This window comes from Vanacampus margaritifer, chromosome 10, assembly GCF_051991255.1.
Source record: "Vanacampus margaritifer isolate UIUO_Vmar chromosome 10, RoL_Vmar_1.0, whole genome shotgun sequence".
Lineage (NCBI taxonomy): Eukaryota > Metazoa > Chordata > Actinopteri > Syngnathiformes > Syngnathidae > Vanacampus > Vanacampus margaritifer.
Genome location: NC_135441.1, coordinates 19,378,511 through 19,403,280, shown reverse-complemented (window position 1 = coordinate 19,403,280; position 24,770 = coordinate 19,378,511). Strand labels below are relative to the sequence as shown.

At 38.6% G+C, this 24,770-nt stretch overlaps 1 protein-coding gene across 4 annotated transcripts in view; it reads left to right on the top strand.

The window, feature by feature from the left end:
• atp8a1 (ATPase phospholipid transporting 8A1) overlaps positions 1-24,770 on the top strand; it is a 93,630-nt gene that overhangs the window by 40,906 nt on the left and 27,954 nt on the right. For all 4 annotated transcript variants that reach the window (XR_013295482.1, XM_077577319.1, XM_077577320.1 and 1 more), the window contains 12 exons: positions 77-149; positions 2,118-2,223; positions 3,303-3,385; positions 4,470-4,519; positions 4,833-4,902; positions 5,114-5,198; positions 5,975-6,114; positions 8,300-8,438; positions 12,477-12,541; positions 18,157-18,329; positions 22,055-22,238; positions 24,378-24,488. Coding sequence is in view for 3 of the 4 variants with exons in the window: in XM_077577319.1 (XP_077433445.1) it covers positions 77-149; positions 2,118-2,223; positions 3,303-3,385; positions 4,470-4,519; positions 4,833-4,902; positions 5,114-5,198; positions 5,975-6,114; positions 8,300-8,438; positions 12,477-12,541; positions 18,157-18,329; positions 22,055-22,238; positions 24,378-24,488 (1,279 nt within the window). In the remaining variant the exon portion in view is untranslated. The remainder of the gene's footprint in view (positions 1-76; positions 150-2,117; positions 2,224-3,302; positions 3,386-4,469; positions 4,520-4,832; positions 4,903-5,113; positions 5,199-5,974; positions 6,115-8,299; positions 8,439-12,476; positions 12,542-18,156; positions 18,330-22,054; positions 22,239-24,377; positions 24,489-24,770) is intronic.

Genomic DNA, 24,770 nt, shown 5'->3' with positions numbered 1-24,770 from the left:
GCAGTTGTTGTCATTTGCACAGTTTTTTCCGGTGCATTCTTTTGTTGTTTGACATTTGTTGTATCCTTTTTTCTAGGCACAGCACGCACTCATCAGAGGAGTCCGGATTTGGTGACCCGAGCTTGCTGGAAAACCTCCAAAGTAATCATGTGAGTAAAGTCGCCTGTCAAGTTACGTCTCTTGCTCAGAACAAAAAAATGACGTGGGATCAAAATGTGCATACTATCCTCTTGATACCAAACCTCTTGGGTTTAGGGTACTTGTGTGTTATGGCAGCCTTGAAGGTATGGTTTTGTACCCTACCTCTTATTTTCTATCATTAAATCTATATAGTTCTATCATTCATTCTAGCTATTGTTCTCTCTATTGTAGCTATCTATTTATTTTTTAAAGCTTTGTAGTTTGATAGCTTCTTTCTAAGTGATATGACGTTTGAGCACTTTTTCTGCTCACTGTCTGTTGAGCTTTGACATCACACGAGAAGAGAATTAAACGACAAAAATAAACTTCTCCCGTGGTGCTTTACACGCTCTCTTGAGTCCAAGCACTGTCTTTTTACTGGCCCTGTCAATTTTTCCCACACCATCCATGTTGAAAGTAGGCATCCGTCACCGTTACTGTGACAGAAGGCGACGACCCACCAGTCAGTGGGGGTCAGGGGTCTGGGTCGATTGCTGACAGCAGAGTATTCTCTCACCAACGAGACCGTCCCAACGGCTCTTTGCGCTTGAACTTGTCAAGGCCCTCATTTGCATAATAACGTTCATAGTTACAAGCCTAAGCTAAACCCCGCATTAAGCTTTGGCCTTCATGCATTCATGCAACACACAGTGGCTCGTCCTTCGACTACCTTCGTCCTACCTGTCAACCCAAACTAGATTAGCATACCAAGACAAAAGCGCTTTCATGGCCACCTGGACTGTAATAGAAACTGTGTACTTTCCTTTTCAAGAGACCCTTTGATTCTCACACACACACACACACACAAAGCGCCACTACCTTGTTCATTTTCTCTTTTGTAGCAGAACAGGGTTGCCATGGGCGACCAAAGAAGCAGATTTAATAATCCCGACCGTGTGCACACAATTTTGTTTGACAAGGAAAACACCCTTGGAAACACAGACACTGAGTGCCTCACCTATGTACATCAGTGCATGCATGTTTAAAACAAAACTTAATATTTTGGTTTACATGAGATAGAAGAAAACTGATTAAAATTGTAGTTTGGCTATTTGTGAACGACCTATTACTCAACTAATTAACTAATCGATCCTAGCTCTACTTGGCTAGACCTGCAGAGGCAATGTAAATTCACTCTCAATTTTCAATACAAGTGGACATACTTTTTTTTTTTATATATTTCTATTACTGTATATACCATAAAGGGAAACCAGATTAATGCTTAAAAAAATCGAACGTGCCAGTCCACTAGATGTGAATTTCTGGTACCTAATAAGAATGAAAATAAAATGCCTTGAAAATAAGATTAGGCCATTTTTTTCCCCTCATTTTGATTGCTTACTATTATCTTGAGAACCTGACAAATTTAAGTTTTAGTAATGAAGTAATTATCCTCAGAGCACATTAGTTTTTGTTCGGGGGTGATGCAAAGATGATGAAACTAACAAATCTGTATTAGACAAGTGTGCTCTTAAAACACCCATGAGACCTTTCGCTGAATCCTCTTCTCTCCTCTCTCATATGGAATATCGATTTGTGGTGAACAATTTGTTGTCGGTTGTAGTCTGAAAGGTTATAAGTGGTGATGCAAGACTCCACTTTAGTTTTCAAGGTTCACAGGAGCAATGCTTTGGCTACAGCAAGGAAAGGGAACCTTTATCCTATTAGAATATATTTTAGTTTTTATTACGTCCTCCAATGGCCGTACTAAATGTAGGGAAAAAGTAATGCCCCTCCCAAAAAAATGTATGCGAGAATTTGTAGGTTAATATTGTCATGCTTTTATACCCATTCTTCTGAGGTTTAATTTGCCTAATGCTTCATTTTAAACCCAATTTTGGCACCTAATTTCAATCATATTTGTATCTTCTTTTTTTTTGCATCATTATATTATGTATTATGTTGATAATCCAAGGTCATAGTAGCTTTTCCCGTAGCCCACAGCTGCTGTCATCCTGGAGTTCATGACCATGATGGCCATCTGCCACACCGCAGTCCCCGAGCACAATGATGGAAAAATCACCTACCAGGCAGCATCCCCAGGTACGTCACACCTTCCCCGTGTCATATGTAAAAATAGCCGATTACGTGTATGCATGTATGGAAGTTGAAAGAACAGTGGGAGCCTCCAAAGTCAAACTATGACTACACAGTACAGATTGACATTAACTTCAGCAATACCTATATATTGCCAATAGTAACTTCTCTGTTTATATTTCATTACACATCTGTTAGGCATGTTAAAAGTGTGAATAGTTTTATCAAGCAGTGGTTAACTTGTCTTTATACTTGTATGTCAGTTAAGGATTTTCTTTAAAAAGAACCACACCTTTATAGTTAGCCCGGAAAAAATAAATTCACTTTAGTATCAATCTGTCTTTACACATACATGAAGGAATAGAAAGAAAAAAACCCAAAACAGTGTTTAGTTATGAATAAAACAGTAGAAACAAATGAAATAGAGATAAGAAAAATAAACCCCCTTGTTGAATGTTTGCAGCCTTTGCTTGCTGCAGCATTGCATTGAAACATGCCTGGTGCCCTTAGCAGTGGTATGTAAATGTACAAAAAATAAATAAATTAAATAAAAGGACACTCTTAATGGAATTGCAAAATGTCACCATCCCTTGAGGCATTGTTTGCTGCTCAGAGTGTAAACACTGAGTGGACTCTTTTCCCCCGAATAAGACGAGGGAATAAGATTCGCTGAAACTCGAATTAACTAATCTGTCGTCAAACATAATATTATATTATTCATAATATTAGTGTTGCTACACATGCTGTACTTTTGCACATGTGATAAGTAGCAAGGAAGATTGCCTTTCAATAACCAAAAAACGTGACGCTGTTACTTCATGTGACATTCTGTGCTTATTTTGTGCCTGATTGCGTACAGCAATGGTGTTCGTGTGGAGGAGCTTTGGGGTTTGAAGTGAAGTGGGGGATGAGCTTGTTAAGTGAACTGTAAAAAAACAAGCAGATAGCTTTTTCTCACCCTGCAGCATCCTCGTGCAAGCCCAGCCACAAGATACCTGGTCCACAAACACTGCCCTCGTTATGAAAACATATCCGGCTTTGGCTTCTTCTGTATACCATTTATTGACTTTCTCTTTATTTCCAAGATGAAGGCGCTCTGGTGAGAGCTGCACGCAACCTGGGTTTTGTGTTCTCTGGTAGAACGCCAGACAGCGTCATTGTGGAAATGGTATGTTTAATCCCCTGCAATACGAATATACACACTAGGCTGTGCCCACAGTTTTATGTATTTATTTCTAGCATGTGGGATTGAATCAGTGTATCAACTGCAATGTCTGCTATGGTTAACAAAATAAAGAGTGCAACATTTAGTGCATTTTGATAAATAGGTTCATTGTAATAGCACAAAAGGCAAAACGCCATTGACTGCTAAACAAATAACTTTGATGTTGTGGCAAAATAGCCCTTTTAGGCAAAGAGTGTATTGTATGCTATACAAAAGCAAGAAAGGAAGATCAGGAGTGCAAAGTTTTTGTGTAATACCTTACATTGTACAACATTACATTCTCCGCCGTACAACACGATTAATAGCAGTTGAACGGAGTGGGGTTCCCAAGGTTGCAAAAGCAAAAGTAGCACCTTGATACATAACGACTGTATTCACCCAATTGAATCTAGTTTACCATTGGCAACATTAAAATAAAATTTAACATTAAGTACAACTCTTTTAATACCATAGTGACCTATTCCCGTAAATAGAATTTTGTTCTCCAAAGTAAGCACATTAATACCTTCGCATCCTTCATATAAGTTAAAAGAGCTAAATTAGTTCTTTTGTTACAGTTGGCTTGTGCACCAGAACACTTTAGCGCTGAGCTTCAAGTGTATATTCATGTTTCGTCACGTTTCATGAAATGCTCATCCCTACAAAAAAAAAAAACGTGGTTTCTTAGAAAAACAAACACAATAAAAAAACTAAAAAAATCAGCCTTTCTAAGAAATAATGCAGTACCGTAAGTCTACGATGATGAGAGTCTGAGCGTTTGCAGAGTGTGCAGGTCATTCCGTCCTGTTGTTCCTTTAATTGGCTAACCTGATGATTGCACTCGAGGCGGAGAGAGGCCAGAACCATTTTGCCCTTTTCTCTGCTCCAGAGAACATTGTGTCTCTGAGACATGGCTGTAATTTCTGCAGCTTCATCAGACCCGTCTTAGCTCTCCATATCGGCTTAATCGTTTGCTCTCATGCCTTGCGGTTGCTTCAATTAGAGATGTTAATTGAATCCCACCTTGTTGTCTCTATTATGATTTTAGATGGGAAGCGAGGAGAAGTATGAGCTGCTTCATGTGCTGGAGTTTACAAGGTATATTATGAATACAGAGACAGTCATTTTATTAGTGTTTTTGCATAGGACTGAACATGGTTAGTTTTGAGTTTGGAATTTTTTGTTATGTTGTCACTGTTGTCTCGCGCATTGCAATTTTTTTAATCAGAGCCTTTGTTGACATTTAAATATTATTATGTTCTGTAACGGTTTCTTACTATAGTGTTGCCCACCTCCATGTTGTCTAATTTTAACCACCACATGCTGTGCTCAAACTGTGTGCGATAATTTGTCGGCTGTAACACCTCAAGATGTCACCTTCTCTCTCTCTCTCTTTCTTTCTTTCGCACAGTGCGAGGAAGAGAATGTCAGTCATCATGCGCACGCCATCCGGAAAGATCCGCCTCTACTGCAAAGGAGCTGTGAGTGTCTTGTCTGTCACCATGGTGATGTGCAATACTTACCCGCCGCCGCTATCACCTTCCTCATCATCATCAGCGCCACATAGACAATTTCTCCAAAACCACACATCATAGAGATGCTTACTTTCTGCAGCAGTGTATGGCTATTAAAGCATACGCTTGATACATATTTGTGTGTCCTTTGTCAATGAGCGTATGAGTTTGTCTTCAGGACACGGTGATCTATGACAGACTGGCAGACAGCTCTCGCTACAAAGAGATCACGTTGAAACATCTGGAGCAGTTTGCTACTGAGGGTGAGTGTCACCCCCCGCCCCCGCTGAAGTAAAAAAAAAAAAACTGTCTGGGTACTTCCACCAGGCAAGTCACATTTTACATTTAGATTTTTTTTTGTATTTGCTTTTATTCATTTTCTTGATAACTGCATTCAAACATGAAATGTTTCTTTCAAGGGTGCCGTTCTGTGCTTACACTGTCCCCTGGTGGCACACAAGTGGTATGACTTTAGAGTACACTAACCACAGGAAACAGGACACCTTGTTAATAAGGTCTTTACAGTTGTTGGGACCATCCTCTGAAAATGTAATTATAATATATCTACCGCGCACGTGTGCTTATAATGCTGTTACTGGCTGGCGACCAGTCCTGGGAGTATCCTGTTTCTTTCCCAAAGTCAGCTGGGATGGATAGGCAGCCACTCACTCACAACCTTAATGGGGATGAAATGTATAAGTGCGTTGTACACTCGTTTCTACTAAGTAGTATATTAATCATAAAGTCATCTTCAACAGAATGCTAACATGCATCTAATGAGGTGTCCTGATAGTGTCTTAAAATCATGGTAATTCGTAGATTAAAAGGGAAATGATGTCAATAAAATAGAAATGTCTAAGTGAGTTATATTAATTAAAAAAAAAACAATAGAAACAAATAACAATAATAAATAAAGTAATAATGATTTAAAAATACTTCTATTAAAATTAACATTAAAAACAAATAAAATGTTGTACTCCACTCAATCAAAATAACACCAAAAAATTGTAGGCATCACATTGTCGTTGTTGCCTTCCAGGTCTGCGCACGCTATGCTTCGCCGTGGCAGACGTCAGCGAGTCGTCCTATCAGCAGTGGCTGGAGATGCACCACCGAGCCTGCACTTCCCTGCAGAATCGAGCCCTCAAGACGGAGGAGAGCTATGAACTCATCGAGAAGGTATGGTGAAATGAAACAAATACACCTCTATTGCAGTCAGACATATATTTTCTTATTTTTATGTAAGAGGAAGTGAAGAAGATTGCCATTTTAAAAATGCATGACTACACTGTAGTGGCATTGATGTGGCAGCTTCATAACTGGCTTTTTTCCCCCCACAGGGCCCTATGACTGGGCAATTAATCAATTTTATCGATTCATTCAAATTTGTATGCATGTAAACAGTGAAGCCCTAGTTTACAAAATCAATCAGAGTTACCAAATTGCACATTTAGTTGCTGTATTTAGCAATATTATCATCACAATGTTTACATACATGTTTGGACTTAAAGGACATTTTAATTTTTGGTTCAGGAGAAATAAAGAAGACCTACAAGGGAGAAAAAAAATAAGTGGATAAAATGTTTTTTTATTTAAGACAAATCAAGAAATATGATCTGCTAAGGCCATAAAGCTCTCCGTTTCCACACCAGACTCAACTAAACTGTAAAAGACTTGACTAGGCTGGCCAATGTAATCAACCATGGATAACGGAGCAAATTCCAAGTGTATGTTTGTGTTAGATCAGAAGCAAGTAATTGGCTGTAAGAGGTGGGTCCAGTAGGAAGCGCCAGTCAAACATGGCAGGCCGCAGTCGTTAATCACCCACTTGGCACTTTTTACCACTACACCCACACGCACACACACACATGCACACACATGCAAATGGGACCAATCTATCATGAAATAAACAGGGACATTTTCCAACAGGGAAAATTTAATGTGCACTGCTTAAAAATGGACAAGTCAAAGGGTTTATGGAGATTACTCTTTGGGTTATGGTATAAAATGTCATATAGAAGCCACATGGGGGCGCAGTGGAGTCACAATCAAACACTGTTTGCTGGCATATCAACCTTTAAGTCATAGTTATGAACTTACTACTGAATTCATAAGACAACTTCAGGAAAGATGCCTTATGTTACTTCTAAATAAGCTAAACTCAAATTTGAGATCTGAGACCTTAGAATAATACAAACTAAGCTTATTTTACAATAAGGTAAATATGACTTCACTACCCAATGAAGAACGCTGTATTAAAGATACAACTCAGTTTTACCTTTGTAAAGGCAGACTCTTTCATAAAGGCTCTTCGGTTAAATCTCATAAAACTGCTATTGTGTCTACTACGTTATATAGCCTCTCCACATTGGCTTACACTGATAAACAAATTCATCCCTCACATGTTTTATAGCTGCACATGAGCAGCATTTGGCCCTGCTGACGAGCTGGCTTTTGTAGTACCACCCTGGCTGGGGGGCTGTAATCCTGATCCAAGTGATGTCTTTTTTTTTTTCTCCCGGAACTCTCAAAGAATCCATCTAACATCAGTGAAACATAAGAGCCCAAAGCCACTGCAAGTACTTATCAGATCTAGTCTTGTTCCTCTCATTCTCAAGAGTGTCCCTCCTGGTCTTGTCGAGTTTTTCAAGAACCTGTTTTTGTTATTTTTTTCTTGTTTTTTTGTGTGTGTCAACGTCATGCACATGTAGACACACACTGAGCTGGCACCAAAACCCTCAAATCTGCTCTGTCTGTTCTGGCTGATAAACGTGAGCAGCTGCAATGGCATTGTACCTAAAGTTATTTGATGTAAGGTACAAGCTGCTGTCTGTTGATTGGTTGACAGAAATGTCAATAAAAGTGTTCATTTATTCAGGTAAAATATTTTTGTTTCTTGTCATATTGGGAATTTTTGTCATTAAAAACATGACTAAAAAATTCAACTTTTGTCTGAAAGTTGTATTTTTATTCAAATATTATTGATATAATACATTTACATTAGTGAGCAAACTGCTTCCTAATATACAAATGATAAATTATTTTCTGAAATTCTGACGCTTTTGATTGGACCCAAAAACTTTTCTCAAAATTGACTTTTTTTTTTTAATATTTAAACTCTTGTAAACTATTTTTTCCTGCAAAATATTACTCGTTTGTTAGATTTTTATTTAATCAATTAAAAATGTCCCTGTAATAATACAATTTGTGGCAAAATTACAATTGTCATTTTTCTCTAAAAATGCTACAACTTTTTCTTGCAAATATTACGACAAAAACACCACTAATTCTTACATGCCTTCTTCACGTCTGCAGACGCTTACTTCCTGACTCTTACATTAACTTTGCCGTTTGTCTGTGGTAGAACTTGCAGTTGTTGGGAGCCACCGCCATCGAGGACAAGCTGCAGGATAAGGTGCCCGAGACCATAGAAACACTGATGAAGGCTGACATCAAGATCTGGATCCTGACGGGAGATAAACAGGAAACGGCCATCAACATTGGTAAGGAGGCTGTGAAGACCATTTGGAGAGTTATACAATTTCAATTGGCTATCCACTTAAAGATAAAAATTCGTCGCTTGGGATCTTCTTCTTTTTTTTTTTTTTTTTTTTTTAAACAAGACCTTCTTCAGCAGAAAGCTTAGTTGTGATGAAATTTATTCTGTTTTATTTACCGTATTTCCTCAAATAGTTGGCATCCGTCTGAAAGAGCCACCCTGCCTCAAACGATCCCTCTAGTTTCCCATCAGCACAAAAAGAACAGTAACTATCGATATCTCCGCTGAAAGACGCTATTGTTCATACATGGACATTTCATCATTTTTAAATAAATGTTAAATAGTGAAATGCATGGAATCGCATTGGTAAGTACCTGCCTAGCTTGGCCCACATAAATGGGAGTAGTGACCTGAAAGTCATTTGCATTGCAGCCACGTAAAGACTTGAATCTTGTAGGCTTGCCTACATTACCACACAGATGTTAAACCTGATACGTTTACGTTATACTCTTTGAGGTTCTCCGGTCGGTGGACGAAACTACAAGGCACATTCTCTGTTGCGTGCATCTAGAACGAGCATCTGTTACAGAACACAAGATGATGTATGAGCCCCACTCACTGACATGATGTAAATAACATGCATATGTACACAAGCGGGCACTTTGTACATGTCTGCTTCCCCTCTGGGCGCTCTGGCCTCACAGAATGCATCAGAAGTGCAAATGAGTGACTCTTGCAGAACATTTAGTATTGCACTCCTGCTCCTCATGCTACGCTGCAAGTTTTTTTTTTTTTAATGTGGCAGCCGACACGTGAAAAAAGATGGCAGGAAAATCGATATCTGTTGTCCGCTTAGAGTCTACCTACCACTGTGGCCCCTCTCAATCAGCCCTTTGTGCCCTCCGTACCCAGATGTGAGCACATGATCACTAGACCCACTCACTATTACAGGTCGGCCTTTTTAGACTGGAGTTGCACTGTAAATCCCCTCTCAATATTGACTTTAATTTTACAATTTTTCCAAACTGAAAAAGGATCTCTCGTACTTGAGTTCATAGCACACGAGTGACTTTCGCTTCATTTTTTTATTTTTTTTTTTTTTGAGGCGGAGAGAACCACCCAGATGCCAGTCTTGGCACCGCGAACCATAAATCAACCAGAAGCCAGCTGTGTTGACTCAACTTAACGGCAAAAAAATACGGCAGGTCAGTTTGATCTGACTTGTGTCAAACCAGAACTTGTAAAAACCGCCATTATTAGCGGGTGTCGTTCATTTGGCACCGTTAGAGTTGGATGTGCGATAGTTACTCTGACAGCAGAGTGGCTGGCTGGCGGTGTTGTTTGCTCTGGGATATGCTGCCCAGCGCGCTTTGCGCCGCTGTTGGGCCAAAGTGCGTCACGCTCTGGACAGGTCAGAGCCAGGACGCAGGGGGGGGGGAAAATCATTAACATTTTTAAATCTAATTTTTAAATCTAATTTTTTGTATTTACTTTTCTACAAGTGCTGCTCCATGTGCGACTGTGCATCTTTGCAATAATCTATAATCCCCACTAGTCTATATTGCATCCATCCATCCATTTTCTTAACCGCTTTTCCTCACAAGGGTCGCGGGGGTCGCTGGAGCCTATCCCAGCTGGCTTCGGGCAGTAGGCGGGGTACACCCTGAACTGGTTGCCAGCCAATCGCAGGGCACACAGAGACGAACAACCATACTCACAATCACACCTATGGACAATTTGGAGTGTTCAATTAACCTGCCATGCATGTCTTTGGAATGTGGGAGGAAACCGGAGTACCCGGAGGCACGGGGAGAACATGCAAACTCCACCCAGGAAGGCCGAAGCCCGGACTCGATCTCACGTCCTCTGCACTGGGAGGCGGACGTGCTAACCAGTCAGCCACCGTGCCGCTATATTGCATTGGTGGAATAAAAATTAAACCGATTAAGCCACCTGATTTCATCCATCTCATGGGACGGCCATTTTGGCGTCTATGTGTCCTCAGATTTGCCTTGCTAACGTCACATGACCAAACCCCAAAAACAAGTGAGCTGTGATGTTCTCATTGCGAGCGCGACAGTTTCAGTCGACTGTAGACAGCGATAATGTAAAAAATGTTACAAATAGTTTGATTCATCTTCTTAATTCTCTGATTAATCTGCTATTCAAGACCCTCATGAATAGTGAGGGATTACTGTAAAACAAAAAGCACAACGGAGATCGAGGCTCAGAGCTAAACTTCATCCTATTCAAATGAACAAGGCAGCTGTACAAAATAGACTACTAATCACAGTCAACTGATGCAACATGCAAAACATGCTTAAGGCAGTTGATGTGCAAGTTGCATATACATATTGACAAGCTAATTTATCCAGTATTGGGAACATCACTCCATTCACTTTCCGTGCCCATGTCTTGTAATTAGCAGGCCTTTTTCAAGTATTGGAAATATGCAGCTAAAATGATAACAAATTCAGATTTTCTGCAGTTTAATGTATAACTAAATTGATTCATTTCTCTTGAGAAAAACAAACATTTTAAAATTATTTTTCCCCTTAAGCTACACATCTCAGAAAAAAAGGATAATCTAATTTTATTTCACTAAACTTTACTTCTTTTCTTGTTTGATTCAGTTTTCACTTCATCCCATTTAGGCCGCAGCAAACTAATTGGTCCTCTGCTGCTTGCTACCAAATTGTGAAATCCATGATCCTTTTATTGCAAGACATTGCGTTAGCTCAACAATATACATTAGCAGGAGCCAGGACATGCTTTTTAGGCTCATCATTCACGACTTGAACAACAGATCTATCGAAATCTGCGTATTGATCTAACCATTCTAACGCCCTTCAGTTCATAGCCTGCAGGTCAAACGCGAAGCCCTAATTGTTGCAACAGCGGAGGCGGCCGTCACACGACATGTCGTTATTGCACATTCCTCGAGTCCCGCGGGAGCGCTGTTTAGTTCCGCCTGAGAAGATGACAGGCCAAGGAATGCGACATTCTCCGTTCGGCCGCTGTCAAATCAGCTGAAAGTAAACACGTTCATCGGAAGCATTGGACAAACGAGAGGGAGAGAGAGAACAGAAGTTGAGATGGAGGAGACATTTGCCACACGCTTTCCAAATTTTGAACATTTGCCCGTCTTGCACTTACAAAAACAATCAGTCTGGTGTGTGGATTTGAGGAGAAACCTTCTTAAATCCTCACACAGCGTTTTTTTATGCATAACCTTATACCGGGTTCACTCAGTGAAAATACCACCCACACACATGCAAAAATGAAGGCTTTGTGGTAACCCCTCTTTAAAAACTGGGAATTTGTTTCCAGATAGACGCAAACTCTCAAAGCCCATGAATATCCCAAATTGGACAAAAGCATTTTTTCTACAATTTTCTCTCTTCATCATTTTGTTGAAGCGGGATAATTGCCTTCGAGGTGTTACTTTTTTTAGTTGGTGACGACCAAATGTTTTTGACAAAATTAAAATGCATCTTACAGTTTATACATTTTGATGTTACCGACTTGAACTGGAAGACATTTTCCTTGACTGGACCGCATTTCCTCGAAGTCCGTTATGCTAGATTGCTGCTTTTTGAGCAGCCCCAGTGTTACACTGAAGAATTCTGTTTGCCTCCAACCATTCATTCTCCCACCTGACTGGTGACCCCGAGTGTCTGTCCCAGCTAGCAGCTTGGAGTTCTCCCTAGAGAGTCATGTTAAGTAACCCCGAGTTGTGAGTCCCTATTGAAACAGGAAGCTGGCAAGCCCTTGTAAAGCAAACTCATTAGTCATGTCCCCGACTCCGAATGGCTACATTTGAACTGGTGTCCTTAAAAATGTGGTCAAGTTGCATTTTGCGAGTGTGCTATTTGATCTGTTGTCACATTTTATGCTTTTTTTTTTTTTGTGGCAAATTAATTAAATTTGATATTTTGAGTTTAAATGGCTGTAGCTATGACAAGAACTATTTTTTTTTTTAATGCACAACACTTTTCTTTTATGACGTGTGAAAACATTTTCCGTTGTTTTTCTTACATAGGACATTCCTGCAAACTACTGACTAAGAACATGGGCATGCTGGTGATAAACGAGGACACACTTGATGTAAGTACTGCTATTTTTCTACCCTCATAAGGACAAGAATGAACAATGTAACTGACAAAGCAAACATCCAACCTTTTGATCCATAATAATGTGAGCTTGAAATGCATATAGACAAGCCACAAAGCCTGTGAGAGAATGTCTTTTGGACATATGTGAGTGACTAAACTGGAACTTAATGAGAAGCCTCACACGCATTTTTACAGACACAAAAATGAAGCATGCGTATCATCCAACAAGATAAAAGAACTAAAACACACATCTTAAAAGACCCAAGAATTGCTAAGGACAAAACATTGGATTATTCTGATGAGCCCTGATCTAAATCCAGTTGAATATCCTGTGAAAGAAGGCACCTCAGTTTCTTTAGGTACATTTTCATTCATTATTACTTTTGTCGCTTTTAAGTGATTTCAGTCACCTTTGTGGGTTTGTTTTTCTGTAAGAGACAACATATGTGAAGTTGGCAGTACATGTGGGTGATTAGACAGTATTCAACCAACAGCAACGATATTGACGTTTTATATTAGTATATTGTTTTTTTTGTCACAGCAGAAAGTGAACATTTTCAAAAAAACTGACAATTAAACAGTTCCGTACATTAGAGCAGTGATTTCCAACCCAACTAGTGTGCTGTGAGAGATCGTCAAGTGTGCTCTCGGGAATCTATCCAACTTAAGTAAATGAGTTTGAAACCATACAACAGAAAGATTTCAAAGTAAATTGATACAAGATCATCATGATTTCATACCACTTTTTTTATAGGATTTTTTTTTTGGGGTGAGATCTTTTCACGTTTACAAAATGCGTCTTGGCACAATAAATATTGCGCAACACTGCCTTAGAGTACGTTTAATGAGTTAGCAATAAATACAGTAACTCCTTTGTTGCTGTACAGTCCGCTGTCTTCGCCAATTGCGCTGTTTAAAAATAAAGGCTCAAGGTTTGAGAATGTGCCCACAGGGAGCACACCATCCCGTCGACGGCAGGCACACATTCTAAATCTCTTTCTAACGTGTGTAAGGTACCCCGCAGAGAAGTCTGTTAACCCCTGGCAGGAGAGCCTTGTCTGTCATTTGTGAGGCAGCACAGCGCAAATCTACGCACTGGAAAAGGGCCACAGACGGAGATTAAACGTATCTTGGTTCAGTTTTTTTGGGGGGGTAGCAAGGAGAGGGGTGTAAAGGAAGGCGGACGGGTGTTGAGGGGTGATGACAGACCGCCTTCATCCTGTCAGCCATTCGTTAAGCGTGATAAATTGAGTTGAAGTAAAAAAAAAAATTGGGGTCGTGGATTCATAAAGCGCGCGGTTCGGCGCTTTGAAATGTCAACTCCCATTCTGTTGTGGTTGAGCAGATGCTTACATAAGGCACTTTGTTAACAACGCAAAAAAGGCGGAAAGCGTCCGCACCGCGCCGCACACATGGGCCAGACGGGGGACGGGCTGCTCATTCACGGCGGCCATGTGCTGCACAAGAGAGTAATTGGAGCATGTCTTCCCTCCTCACTGGTTTACACATGCTTGTCAACATTTTAGTCATCCCCTGTGCTGCATCAGATCACATGGTCAGAAATTCCTCAAGTGAAACCTGGTCTCCAATGTAGGATTAGGTCACTTTCAATGCAGATGCTCAATCATTTGAAGTGGCTTGTTCCCACAAGAGTACAGTACGAAATTGGATAAAAAGTTACAAATTTCCCATCCATGTAAGTCAGTTTGCCAGTAATTGCAAATTATCATTGTTTTGCATGTGAATGGAATCCTTCACCCATACTTATCTCTCACTATAATAGAAATATTCATTATAAAACTGCTGCAACATATCCAGCATGCTGATTCAAAGTTTTATTTTGTAATTTCACAGCACTTATATTTAAAGGGTATTATTTTACAGCCATTAATGTAAAGTACTAAGAAAGATTCTAATTTGCAATATTTCCTAGCTTTTAGATTTACACAGAATTGTTTTTATAAAATTACAAATAACGTTTCCAGGTCTGTGAAATTCTTATGAAAACCTTTGCAGCTCTTATTGAGATTAGAAATATTTGTCTGTGTATAGCTTGTCACCAATGAGAAAGTTAACATCTTCAAAAAAAAAAACTCAACATAGCACAAAAATGGTCGACATAATGTACTTTACTGAAAATTTGGCGCCCAAAAAATGAAATGCTCCCAAGCTATTGAGATGACATATAGATGTGTTATGAGCTACAGTATTTTCTGACAAAACCCAACACAATTATCATGAAAAAGTAAGTGTCCTTGTCAAATATGTCCACATTTTTTTTTTTTTTACTCTATTTTATTTATTTAGTTTTACTTAGACTCAGATAATGCAATACATACTTACTTAAAATGAAGCTATAAATAAAATAAAAAAAACAAACAGTTAATGGTCATTCACTCATTACCAATTTTGGCAAAACATCCTACAAAATGTCCTCTTTGGAGAAATGACGCTGCTGCAATGTTGAAAATCAACATTCACTGTAGCTGAGTGACTACATGTCTATTTTAACAGGATTAACCCCATTGTGGAGTGGCTCCCCCGTCTTAGGCAGTTGATGACTTTACATCTCTGCAAACATCCAGATTCCACATCATGAGTGTCTTGTATCAACAATGGAGCTCAGTCTTTTACGGGAGGCTCTGAATGGCCGTTCCCAAAACCAAACACTAGCGATTCACATGGGCTAAATGCTTCATTATAGCCATAACAAAAGGTCTTTAGAAGGAGACATGTAGAATTAGCGTTGGACCTCCACAGCGTAATTTAATGGGGGTGGAAATGGCTGCTCCATCACTGTGTGTGATGACTGGATTCTACCCAAAATGGAGGTAGAACGTTAGTGGAATAACAATGTAGGCAAAGTTGTGTTCCCCCTTGCAGATACAGTAACAAATGACATGTCTGATTTTGGGCTGTTTTACACACAAGGTTCACATGTGCGCAGCTGCTCTCTGTTTGTGTCCTCTTTGGCTCTTTTCGCCTATGTTCATCCATCATCTCGCTCTCTCTCGCTGTGTATCTGCTCAAACGCAAAGCCATGTTGTCCAAATATTTCCTTTAAGCTGAGGTTTCAGAGTTTTGTTATGCCAAGCCATTGCTATGCTCTCCCTTTGGTCCTGCATGGACGCTTTGACATATGGGACCTTGTCACGGGCCGGACCACTCGCACCAACCCACCGGTTTCTTGTTAATGTCCGTCATCTTTGCATGAGGACATACAGTATCGTGCCCCCCCCCCCCCCCCCGAGTATTACGGTTGATTGTAAATTTGTAAGTCAAGGTAATGCTGTACTTATATTTTAATGTCCTCTCAGATAGGAAAGGAGAGCCTGGGAGTACAGTCAAATATAAACACAATTGCCAGTGAACAAAAAATAATTTATTGCGCAGTATCACTAAAGTGCCTATTGGGTCCTCAATACAAACACTCAAAGTTGGGCTGTGCAGTTACAGTAATTTCTGGACTACAAGCCGCTACTTTTTTTCACTTGCATTTAACCCTGTGGCTAATACAAAGGTGCGGCTTATCCATCAGATCACAATGGGGCGCTCGAACCCGGTGCGGTAACATTAAAACACCTGCGGCTTATATGTGTTACAAACTTGAGTATTCCCCAAATTTAGCTAGCGCAATTTATAGTGTGTAGCGCCTTGTAGTCCAGAAATTACTGTAATCGAAATTCAATCACAATTTCAATTATTACACTTCACAATTACAAAATCAGCATATAATTGTAAAAAAAAAGATTATTAATACAAATTTTTGAGTTGTTTAAATTCATACATTTTTTGCCTTTTTTTAATTTTAAAATAACTAATTTAATTTAAAAAATAATAATAATCTAAAAGGAACTTGCAGAATTATAGTGTTTCAAATAATTTTATTTGTCATAATATTTTTTATTGTTTTTTTAAGGTTTCAACATTTTCTTGTTTTGTACCAAAAAAATTGCCCTTCTGCACAGTACACATGATGCACTCCAACTTCAAGTTTTTGCCAACATAAATAGATAAATAATATATATTATTATCAATATATATTATCATAAATTCTGTTTGGTCCAAAAGGAACTTACATAATTATAGTATTTCTATTTTTTTAATTGGTCTTAATATTTTTAAATGCTTAAACATTTTCTTGTTTTGCACGGGAAAAAAAATCGTTTGAATAATTGTGATTTAGATTATTGCCAAAATAATCGTGATTATTATATTTTCCATAATCGAGCATCCCTAACTCAAAGTGCGAGGAGCTTGACCAATGTGCATTTCTAACAGTATAACATCTACTTAATACAATAAATAAGAAGTTCATTTGAAAATCTCAAACAAATGTTTTTGGTTGAAATTAGGTCAATTAATGGTTTAAAGTTGGCCATGACACAAAATAATAACTTGAATAAAAGTTCATTCTATAGATTTGGAGAACATGTCGAATACCCTTCCATAGTTTTATCACTTCATATCGACATCATTTAACACTTGTATAACACTTAAGAACGTTTACATTACTTAAAGCATTCCCTTTTACAGTTAATAATGGTTTAAAGATGGTGACACCCTGGAATGGATTGTTTCTATTTCCATTATTTCCTCTGGGAAAAGTCACTTCAAAATCCTGAACGGGTCGTGTTCGACCTTAGAGGATCAACTCTTCGGCGAAATTTCCTAAGTGCTTCACCATCTGTGAGGAAGATGGCGGAAGACAGAGATGATTTCACGAGCCCCTGCTCTCCACTCCATATGCTTCCACTCGGGACAGTAAATCCTTTAGTTAGTCCCACGTTCACCATCGCTCATTATCATCACTCTTTATACGGTGCATGCAGTTAGTGTGGCAATGAATTATGCCTTTAAAAAAAGGCATCGCTCGTTAATTAACAAGTCTTCAAGCGTCTCCTGGTGGTATTGTGAAGTATTATACTTCAATTTAAAAAGAAAAAAAAACTATAGTGGAGGTCTTTTGTGTTGTTTCACTAAATATTTGTGGTATTGTAAATTACAGTGAAGGTTAGCACAGTTGGAGTCCCACCGTGTTCACTCATCCATCATCTAATTTTCTCTGCTTTTCATCCATTTGGATTTCAAGTCAAAGAAAACATTAGAATGAGCAGAAACAATATTTTACCTTCTTCCCCCTCAAATTGTGTCTTTGGATAAATTTAGAAATGTGGCTAAGACTAAAAAAAAAGATTATAATCATTCAAATTCCTCCGTTTGATCTTTGCATTTTATTAATCACATAATATTCAACATTGTATTTGTACATGTGTTTCTTTTTTCCAACTACATGAGGCAATTTGCAAGATAAACTTGAAAACCCTTTTATCTGGATGTAGCCAGGATTAGGAATGACACGCTTATAATAATATTACAGTACTTTGGCATCTGTTAGCTATTGCTGTTACTGGCTTGTGCTGTCATTAACATCGATCTGCAAATGAGATGGACACATTTCATACCAACGTGATTTACTGGGTGAAACACATTAAACAAACAATTAACAGAGGGTGATTGAGACTCCGTCAAGCTAGAAATAATACCGATTGTGGACATTTCACTGTTGCAATCATGAAGGCCTTCCAATGTTTTCCTCTCTGGCAGAGAACAAGGGAGACCCTCAGCCACCACTGCGGAATGCTGGGAGATGCCCTCTACAAGGAAAATGACTTTGCTCTCATCATTGATGGCAAGACGCTCAAATATGCGCTCACCTTCGGAGTGCGACAGTACTTCCTGGACCTCGCCCTGTCCTGCAAGGCCGTCATCTGCTGCAGGTAGAATTCATTGGATTTGGGGGTCCTCCTGCAGTATGCATTAAAAAAAATATATATATATATATATATATATATATATGATGCCACCACAGACGACTACTAGGTGATGAGTAGATCACAAATGGTTCTTTTTTATTTATTTATTTATTTTTATTTTATTTATTTTTTTCCTGGAGAGCTCAGTATTGTTCATTCGGTAATTTTACCGATTTGACATGTTATCATCATTGCTCTCTCTCTTTTTTATTTTTTTATATTTGTATGTGGGTGAGAATGTGAGTGTGTATTCATTAGTTCACCTAAAACCTATTAAAAAAATCCCATACCGTTCACCAAAACCGAACACTACCAGCCAGAGTCGTGAGGCCGTCAGGAGACCCGAGGAAGGACCAAAGAAAGGAAAGTGAAATCCAGCACCGACCAGACACCATCCACCACCCACCGGGCTACCAACCAGTTCTTATTGCGACTTCAGAAAAAGAACAATATGAGCAGTGAAATTGATTAAATATACCAAAATATTTTTTAAAATTTCTTGATTTGCGTCATTTCCTATGGGATAAGTTGTTTGGGAATTACAACACCTTGGAAGAACAGAGATTCCACTGGATTTCCATGTGTAAAAAAAAATCACAGAAAAATAAATTAAGTTGACCAACGACATTGATTAATGTATGCATACTCATACTGTGCAAGAATATTTGGCCATAACCCCTCTAAACCTGACAATCTTCTGACCAGAATGAGCAAAACTATGACTCCTGCTAATGCTAAAGCTGTTTCAACTACATGAAGAGAATAAAGCAGAGAAAAGCACATTGCACTTGTGGACCCTCCAGTCTCCGCTCATTTAAGTCACCAATATCGGAGTATCGGAGCATTTAGGCTTCCTGCTTGATATCTGCGGTAGAAGTCGCATAATCGACAAGACCCAAACTATTAGCCACAGTTGCTTCAAAACTAAATCACGTATCGTACTGTGGGTGAAAAATCAAGATACAACACAAATTCTTATTGAATGTTCTAAAAACTTAATTTGAATGATTGCACACGTTTCCTTCGTTGGAGCTGCTTTTACAGTTTGCCATAAATGTTTTCACCTGATTTTACAGCACAAGCTTAAAGGGGTTTATACAGTCACAGGTAAATATAGAATGTCAACTTGTAACATTATGGAGGTGCACTATTGACCTAGCCAAGTCACATAAATAACAGGAAGTACTTTAGCTGTCAAGCAGCACGTACCTATATGGTCTATGGCCTGTAGTCGGAACCATGTTTTCAGCGCTCCATCAAACCTTTAATTGAACTTTGCATGTAATGTTTATGGTTTTCTTCACCTCTTCGCTTTAACGAGGCCGCTTTAGCGCGCGTATCTTGGATTTCACAACACTGTACATACATTTTATTTATAGTGTCATATACAAAAACTTTAGTAATATGCAGTGAGGTCATAAAAACACATGTATTGCGTCACACTGGCTAATATTGGGTTGTACCTAATTGAGCGGCTTACAATGATAGTCTCACTGTCCGGTCCAGTTGAACCGTTCCGCAAGGCTTGTTGACCTCCATTTTTTTTTTCACATATAGAAACTATTCCTCCCATGGGAAATAATCAATTGAAATAATCTGTTCCAGATCCAAATGTGGACATCACACGCAGCTGTCTTCGTGTAGTTTGACCGACGCATGTCACATTTTATCAAGAGGATAGATGACATCACACTGGCATGTGTTTTTATTTCATTTCAAGCTGCCAAATTACACTTCACATTTGTGCTGATCCATTCATTTGGTGCATGCAGCAGACATCCCCAAACATCAGTCACTTCTTCTTCTAACAGTCCGTGTTAAGGCTGCTCCTTGTTGTGAAATAAGTTAGAAAAAAACATAGGAAAAAGCCCGAACACACACCAAGAGCTAATCTTTGAATTTGCTGAACGACAGATTGAACATATTTTTCAACCTCAAGTCCATTCCACACTTTAAAACAACACCCCAGAAACTACATTTAATACGGACTATTTGATATTGATGGTCGGAAAACTCTTTGGAAAGTGAGTGCTACATAAATATAAACATCTGTATCTCCAAGTTCCGACATTTTGGCGCTGTTATTCAAAAGAACACAAAAAGTGACACGAACATGGACACAGAAAAAAAAATACTTGGAGAGGAGATGAATGCTTAAAAACATGTACGGTGTTAAAAGCTCCTCGGAGCACAGTAAAAAAACATCCACGAGGAAATGAATGGAGGTTGTACAGCTGTATGTTTAACAATCAGTCTCGGGGAGAGCAACAGAGGAGGTCAACCCGGCACTGTTACGAGCCCACCACAGTTTTAGACGGCATGCTGAAATATGAAACCTAAAAACTTCTTAAGGGCCACATCATATTTATAAGCACGTGGGGACTAATTGAGACTTTTGGCGGAAAATCTTGAAGGCCTTTCACTCATGGGAGAATCCTGCAATTGTACGACAACATACTTGCTCCAATAAGATGTAAATATTCTCTCAGGACAATAAAACCTGAGGTAAACAAGCAATCTTTCAAGAACATTGCTTTAGTTTAATGCCAAGTGCAGAAAAACAATAACAGATTTATTGATCAGTCTGTGAAAGTCATCCAAGGAGAAACAACTGGAGAACATCATCGTGTTGTTGGTTTGGCATCTTACAGTCCATTTGGTGAAAATAGCTGACTTTTGATCTCATTGTATTACAGACATGAAATCAATCATTCTTGTATCGCTCCAAATCAGTAACCGTCCCGGTTAGCATATGATTGACATTGCCAACAAATTTGAACCGTTAGAGATGTACTTTAGATGACGTTATACAGTATGGACCAGGGGTCAGCAACCTTTACTGTCAAAAGAGCCATTTTAGGCCAAATAAATAACATTATTATTGATTACTGTCAATTTTATGGACATATTGTGGTCATTTTCTACCTCTTTTTCCTTTTTTGGGCATTTGATGACTATTTTTCGAGATTTCCTTATGCCTTTTTTTGCTATAAATTTTCTGACATTTTTGGCAATTTTGTGGACATTTTATGCAAATTTTGTGGATGTCTTCTTTGTTTTTGGATGATTTATAGTTACTTTTTCAATGTTTTGTTTTCTGCCTTTTGAAAAACTTATTCTGTGACTTTATTGGGCAATTTTGTGTACATTATATGGTAATTTTTTGCTTTTCCACTTTTTGGGTATTTTATGGTCATTTTTTGGACATGTTAAGTTTTCTTTTTTTCATCTACCTTTTGTCTCTTTTTCTGACAACTTACAAATTGGACTCTGGCATTTTATTTTTTATTTTAAATCATTCATTTATTTAAAGAATGTTTTATCTAAAAATGTGTAAAAAGGTATACTTCTACTTTCTATAAAATTTATTTATTTTTTTTTTTAAGATCCACAGGGAGAGGGACTAAAAAGCCACAGGTTTCAGAACCCTGGTTTAGACTGATAGGTTTACTAATATGACTTATTTGGCACCAGGCTTCTCTGCCAAATGGGCAGTAACTTTTTTTCTAATCTTCTAATAGAGCGTAACCATTATTATATAATTTTGTGACTCGTGGGTGGGGTATATGCAAATAAATCACTTTCCCACATGCAATGTGATTTATCAAACCTGAGTCAAATTGTGTCTGATTTTGTGTTTTTAAGTAGTCCATCATTCAAAAATAAATTGCATTCTCATCCCTTTTCAGAGTGTCTCCTCTGCAGAAGTCAGAGGTAGTGGAGATGGTGAAGAAGCAGGTGAAGGTGATCACGCTGGCCATCGGCGACGGCGCCAACGACGTTGGGATGATTCAGACGGCGCACGTCGGCGTGGGAATTTCGGGCAACGAGGGCTTGCAGGCCGCCAACTCCTCAGACTACTCCATTGCTCAGGTGAGCTCGTCACATCAAAATCAATTGGGTACTTTCTCCATCTTTTGTCAAATATTCAGTATCATTCAAAATGCTGGAGAGTTAACATTCATTTGCATTGGCTTTATTATTGTAACATTACTGTTTGATTGAACAACTCTTTTGTTACATATATACAGTATTGTAGTGCCATAAATTGGGTAGATTTTCTGAGGGACATATTCCAGGTTTCTATGTAAATCCATTTCACGATGTTGGTCATTTTGGGAGGGGGGGGGATCTCGTTCAGATTTTCCAAACTTGACTGTACTCAAATATGTTTCTTTTCATTTTAGTAACAGAACAGAAATTTGAAATTTCATTCAATCAAAACCTTAACCTTAAAATAAATTAAACCTCACAAAGCCTAAAAAGAATGTTAAGTATCACCATGTCAACTTTTTTTTTTTTTTTTTTTTTTAGATAATGCAACTGTCAAGTGTGTTGTTAGTGTTACGTTTGGCTCATCAACAAAAGCTCTCTTGTCTGCTCGGGCATCAGCTTATACAGTGAAGTGGTAACACCTGTAAAACAAGCATCCCGACGTCACCCAACTCCCCGCACAACTAGATCACAAACAGACTTCACAATGTAAACACGTACTGTACTTTCCAAGTAAGTTTGTCAGTCGACATGCGATACCCGAGAGCAAGAAAAACACTCCTGTGTTTACACACAGAACACCATTCAATGCAACATTTTTCTATTGCCGCCACAGGGCCCGAGAGCCATGGGAAAGCAATAGTTGCGTACAACACAGTGCGTGCTCTGTCCTTGAGTATGCAATTACTATTCAAGAGGGTTGAGTTTGTTCCCCACTTCAGTCCGCATTACATGTCCAAGGTTTATGTGTGTCAAAGACAGGTGGCCTCTTATAATCCACATTGCAAATTAAATTACACTTCTAGAGTCTTTTTTTTTTCCGCTGATGTTTTCTCTATATTGGCACTGCCGTATGTTACCTATAATTGGCTGACTGGAAAAGTGAAATCCAACCTGGGAAGCTGTTCAAAATCTAAATAAAGAATGCTTTGGTCAAACTGTCATAGATGATTATTTTCATTTTATAATCAATGGAAGTCAAAAGTCAACTGTCTTTTATTATTTACAAAAAAATATGAACATGTTGGGGATTGGTTAGCATGTGTGCCTCGCAATTTTGAGGTTCAGGGGCTCCAGCATGTTCTCCCCAGGCTTTCCCGGATTAGACACAATTACAAATTATTACAAAAACAATCTTCTTTGGTGAATTGAAGGTTCTGTGTTGTCCATAGGTGTGATTCAATATGATCTTGCTGAATTCATAGAAAAAAAACGTGTAGAAAAAAAATAAGATGACCTTTGCTCTCAGGCTCCTCCGACAGTTGTGAAGTGTAAAATGATTTTGTATGTATTTTTACGCAGTGAAAATGCCAATGATAATGCATAATATACAGCCACTCCGTGAATATTTTGGACTGCAAAATGATGTGAGTGTAGAGTCGCCATCACATCTTTCTTGATTTCACAAGCAAGGGTAGTGTAAAAAATATTTTACAGTATAGCTATAAAAATAATGTTGCTTAATTCTCATTTCTTTCATTGTCTTCACTTGTTTTGATATTCGCGCCAAATTGATGATCTATGTCACCTTGGCAATGCCAGCGATACTTAATTTTGAATCTGAGCATTTTTCATTGTAGCTATTACATGATGTTTTAATTCTTCTTCTTTCGTTTCACTGCTTTTTTTTTCGGACAGCTGAAGGACTCAATGTAAACCTTGTAATTTGTTTCAGGCTGGCCGCTGAGCCGTGTTCCAGTGTAATCACACTTATCAGCCAGAAATTACACTGTAATTTTACACTCACCACAGGCGTGCTTATAGCGGGATCATTCCAAAGTCATGTAACGGCTACACTGAACTTTTGAATACCCACTTGGTATTTTTTTTTTTTGTTTTGTTTGTTTTTTCTGACTGCTATTATTCTTCCATCTCCCTGCTTAGGACATGACAAATTCCTGACGTTTCTTTCCTACATCCAGATATTCCGTGTGTGGCTTTTATGACATCTCGTATGTCAGCAACCATCTGACACTGTACACACAAAAACATACTTGCTTTTTTTTTTTTTTTTTTCAGTTCAAATACTTGAAGAATCTTCTGCTGGTCCACGGAGCTTGGAACTACAACCGTGTAGCCAAATGTATCCTGTACTGCTTCTACAAAAACATCGTCCTTTATATCATAGAGGTAAGTAGACAATAACGCAGACCTCTTTTCAAGCGCAAACTTTAATCTGAATAATATTCTAGAAACAAAAAAAAGTTTAGTTTAAATCAGCAATTGTATTTTTGCAAAATAAAATAATTGAAGTTATTTCTACACGCAACCCGATTACATATGTAAACTTTGCGTGTTTGCGCCGCTGCTGACGAGCATCGCATGCGGCCAGTTTCAACACAGCTGGACAGAAAACAAACGACGAGGGGAAAACGGCAATCTTCCTCAAAGATGCCCGTCCGATATAGCTCA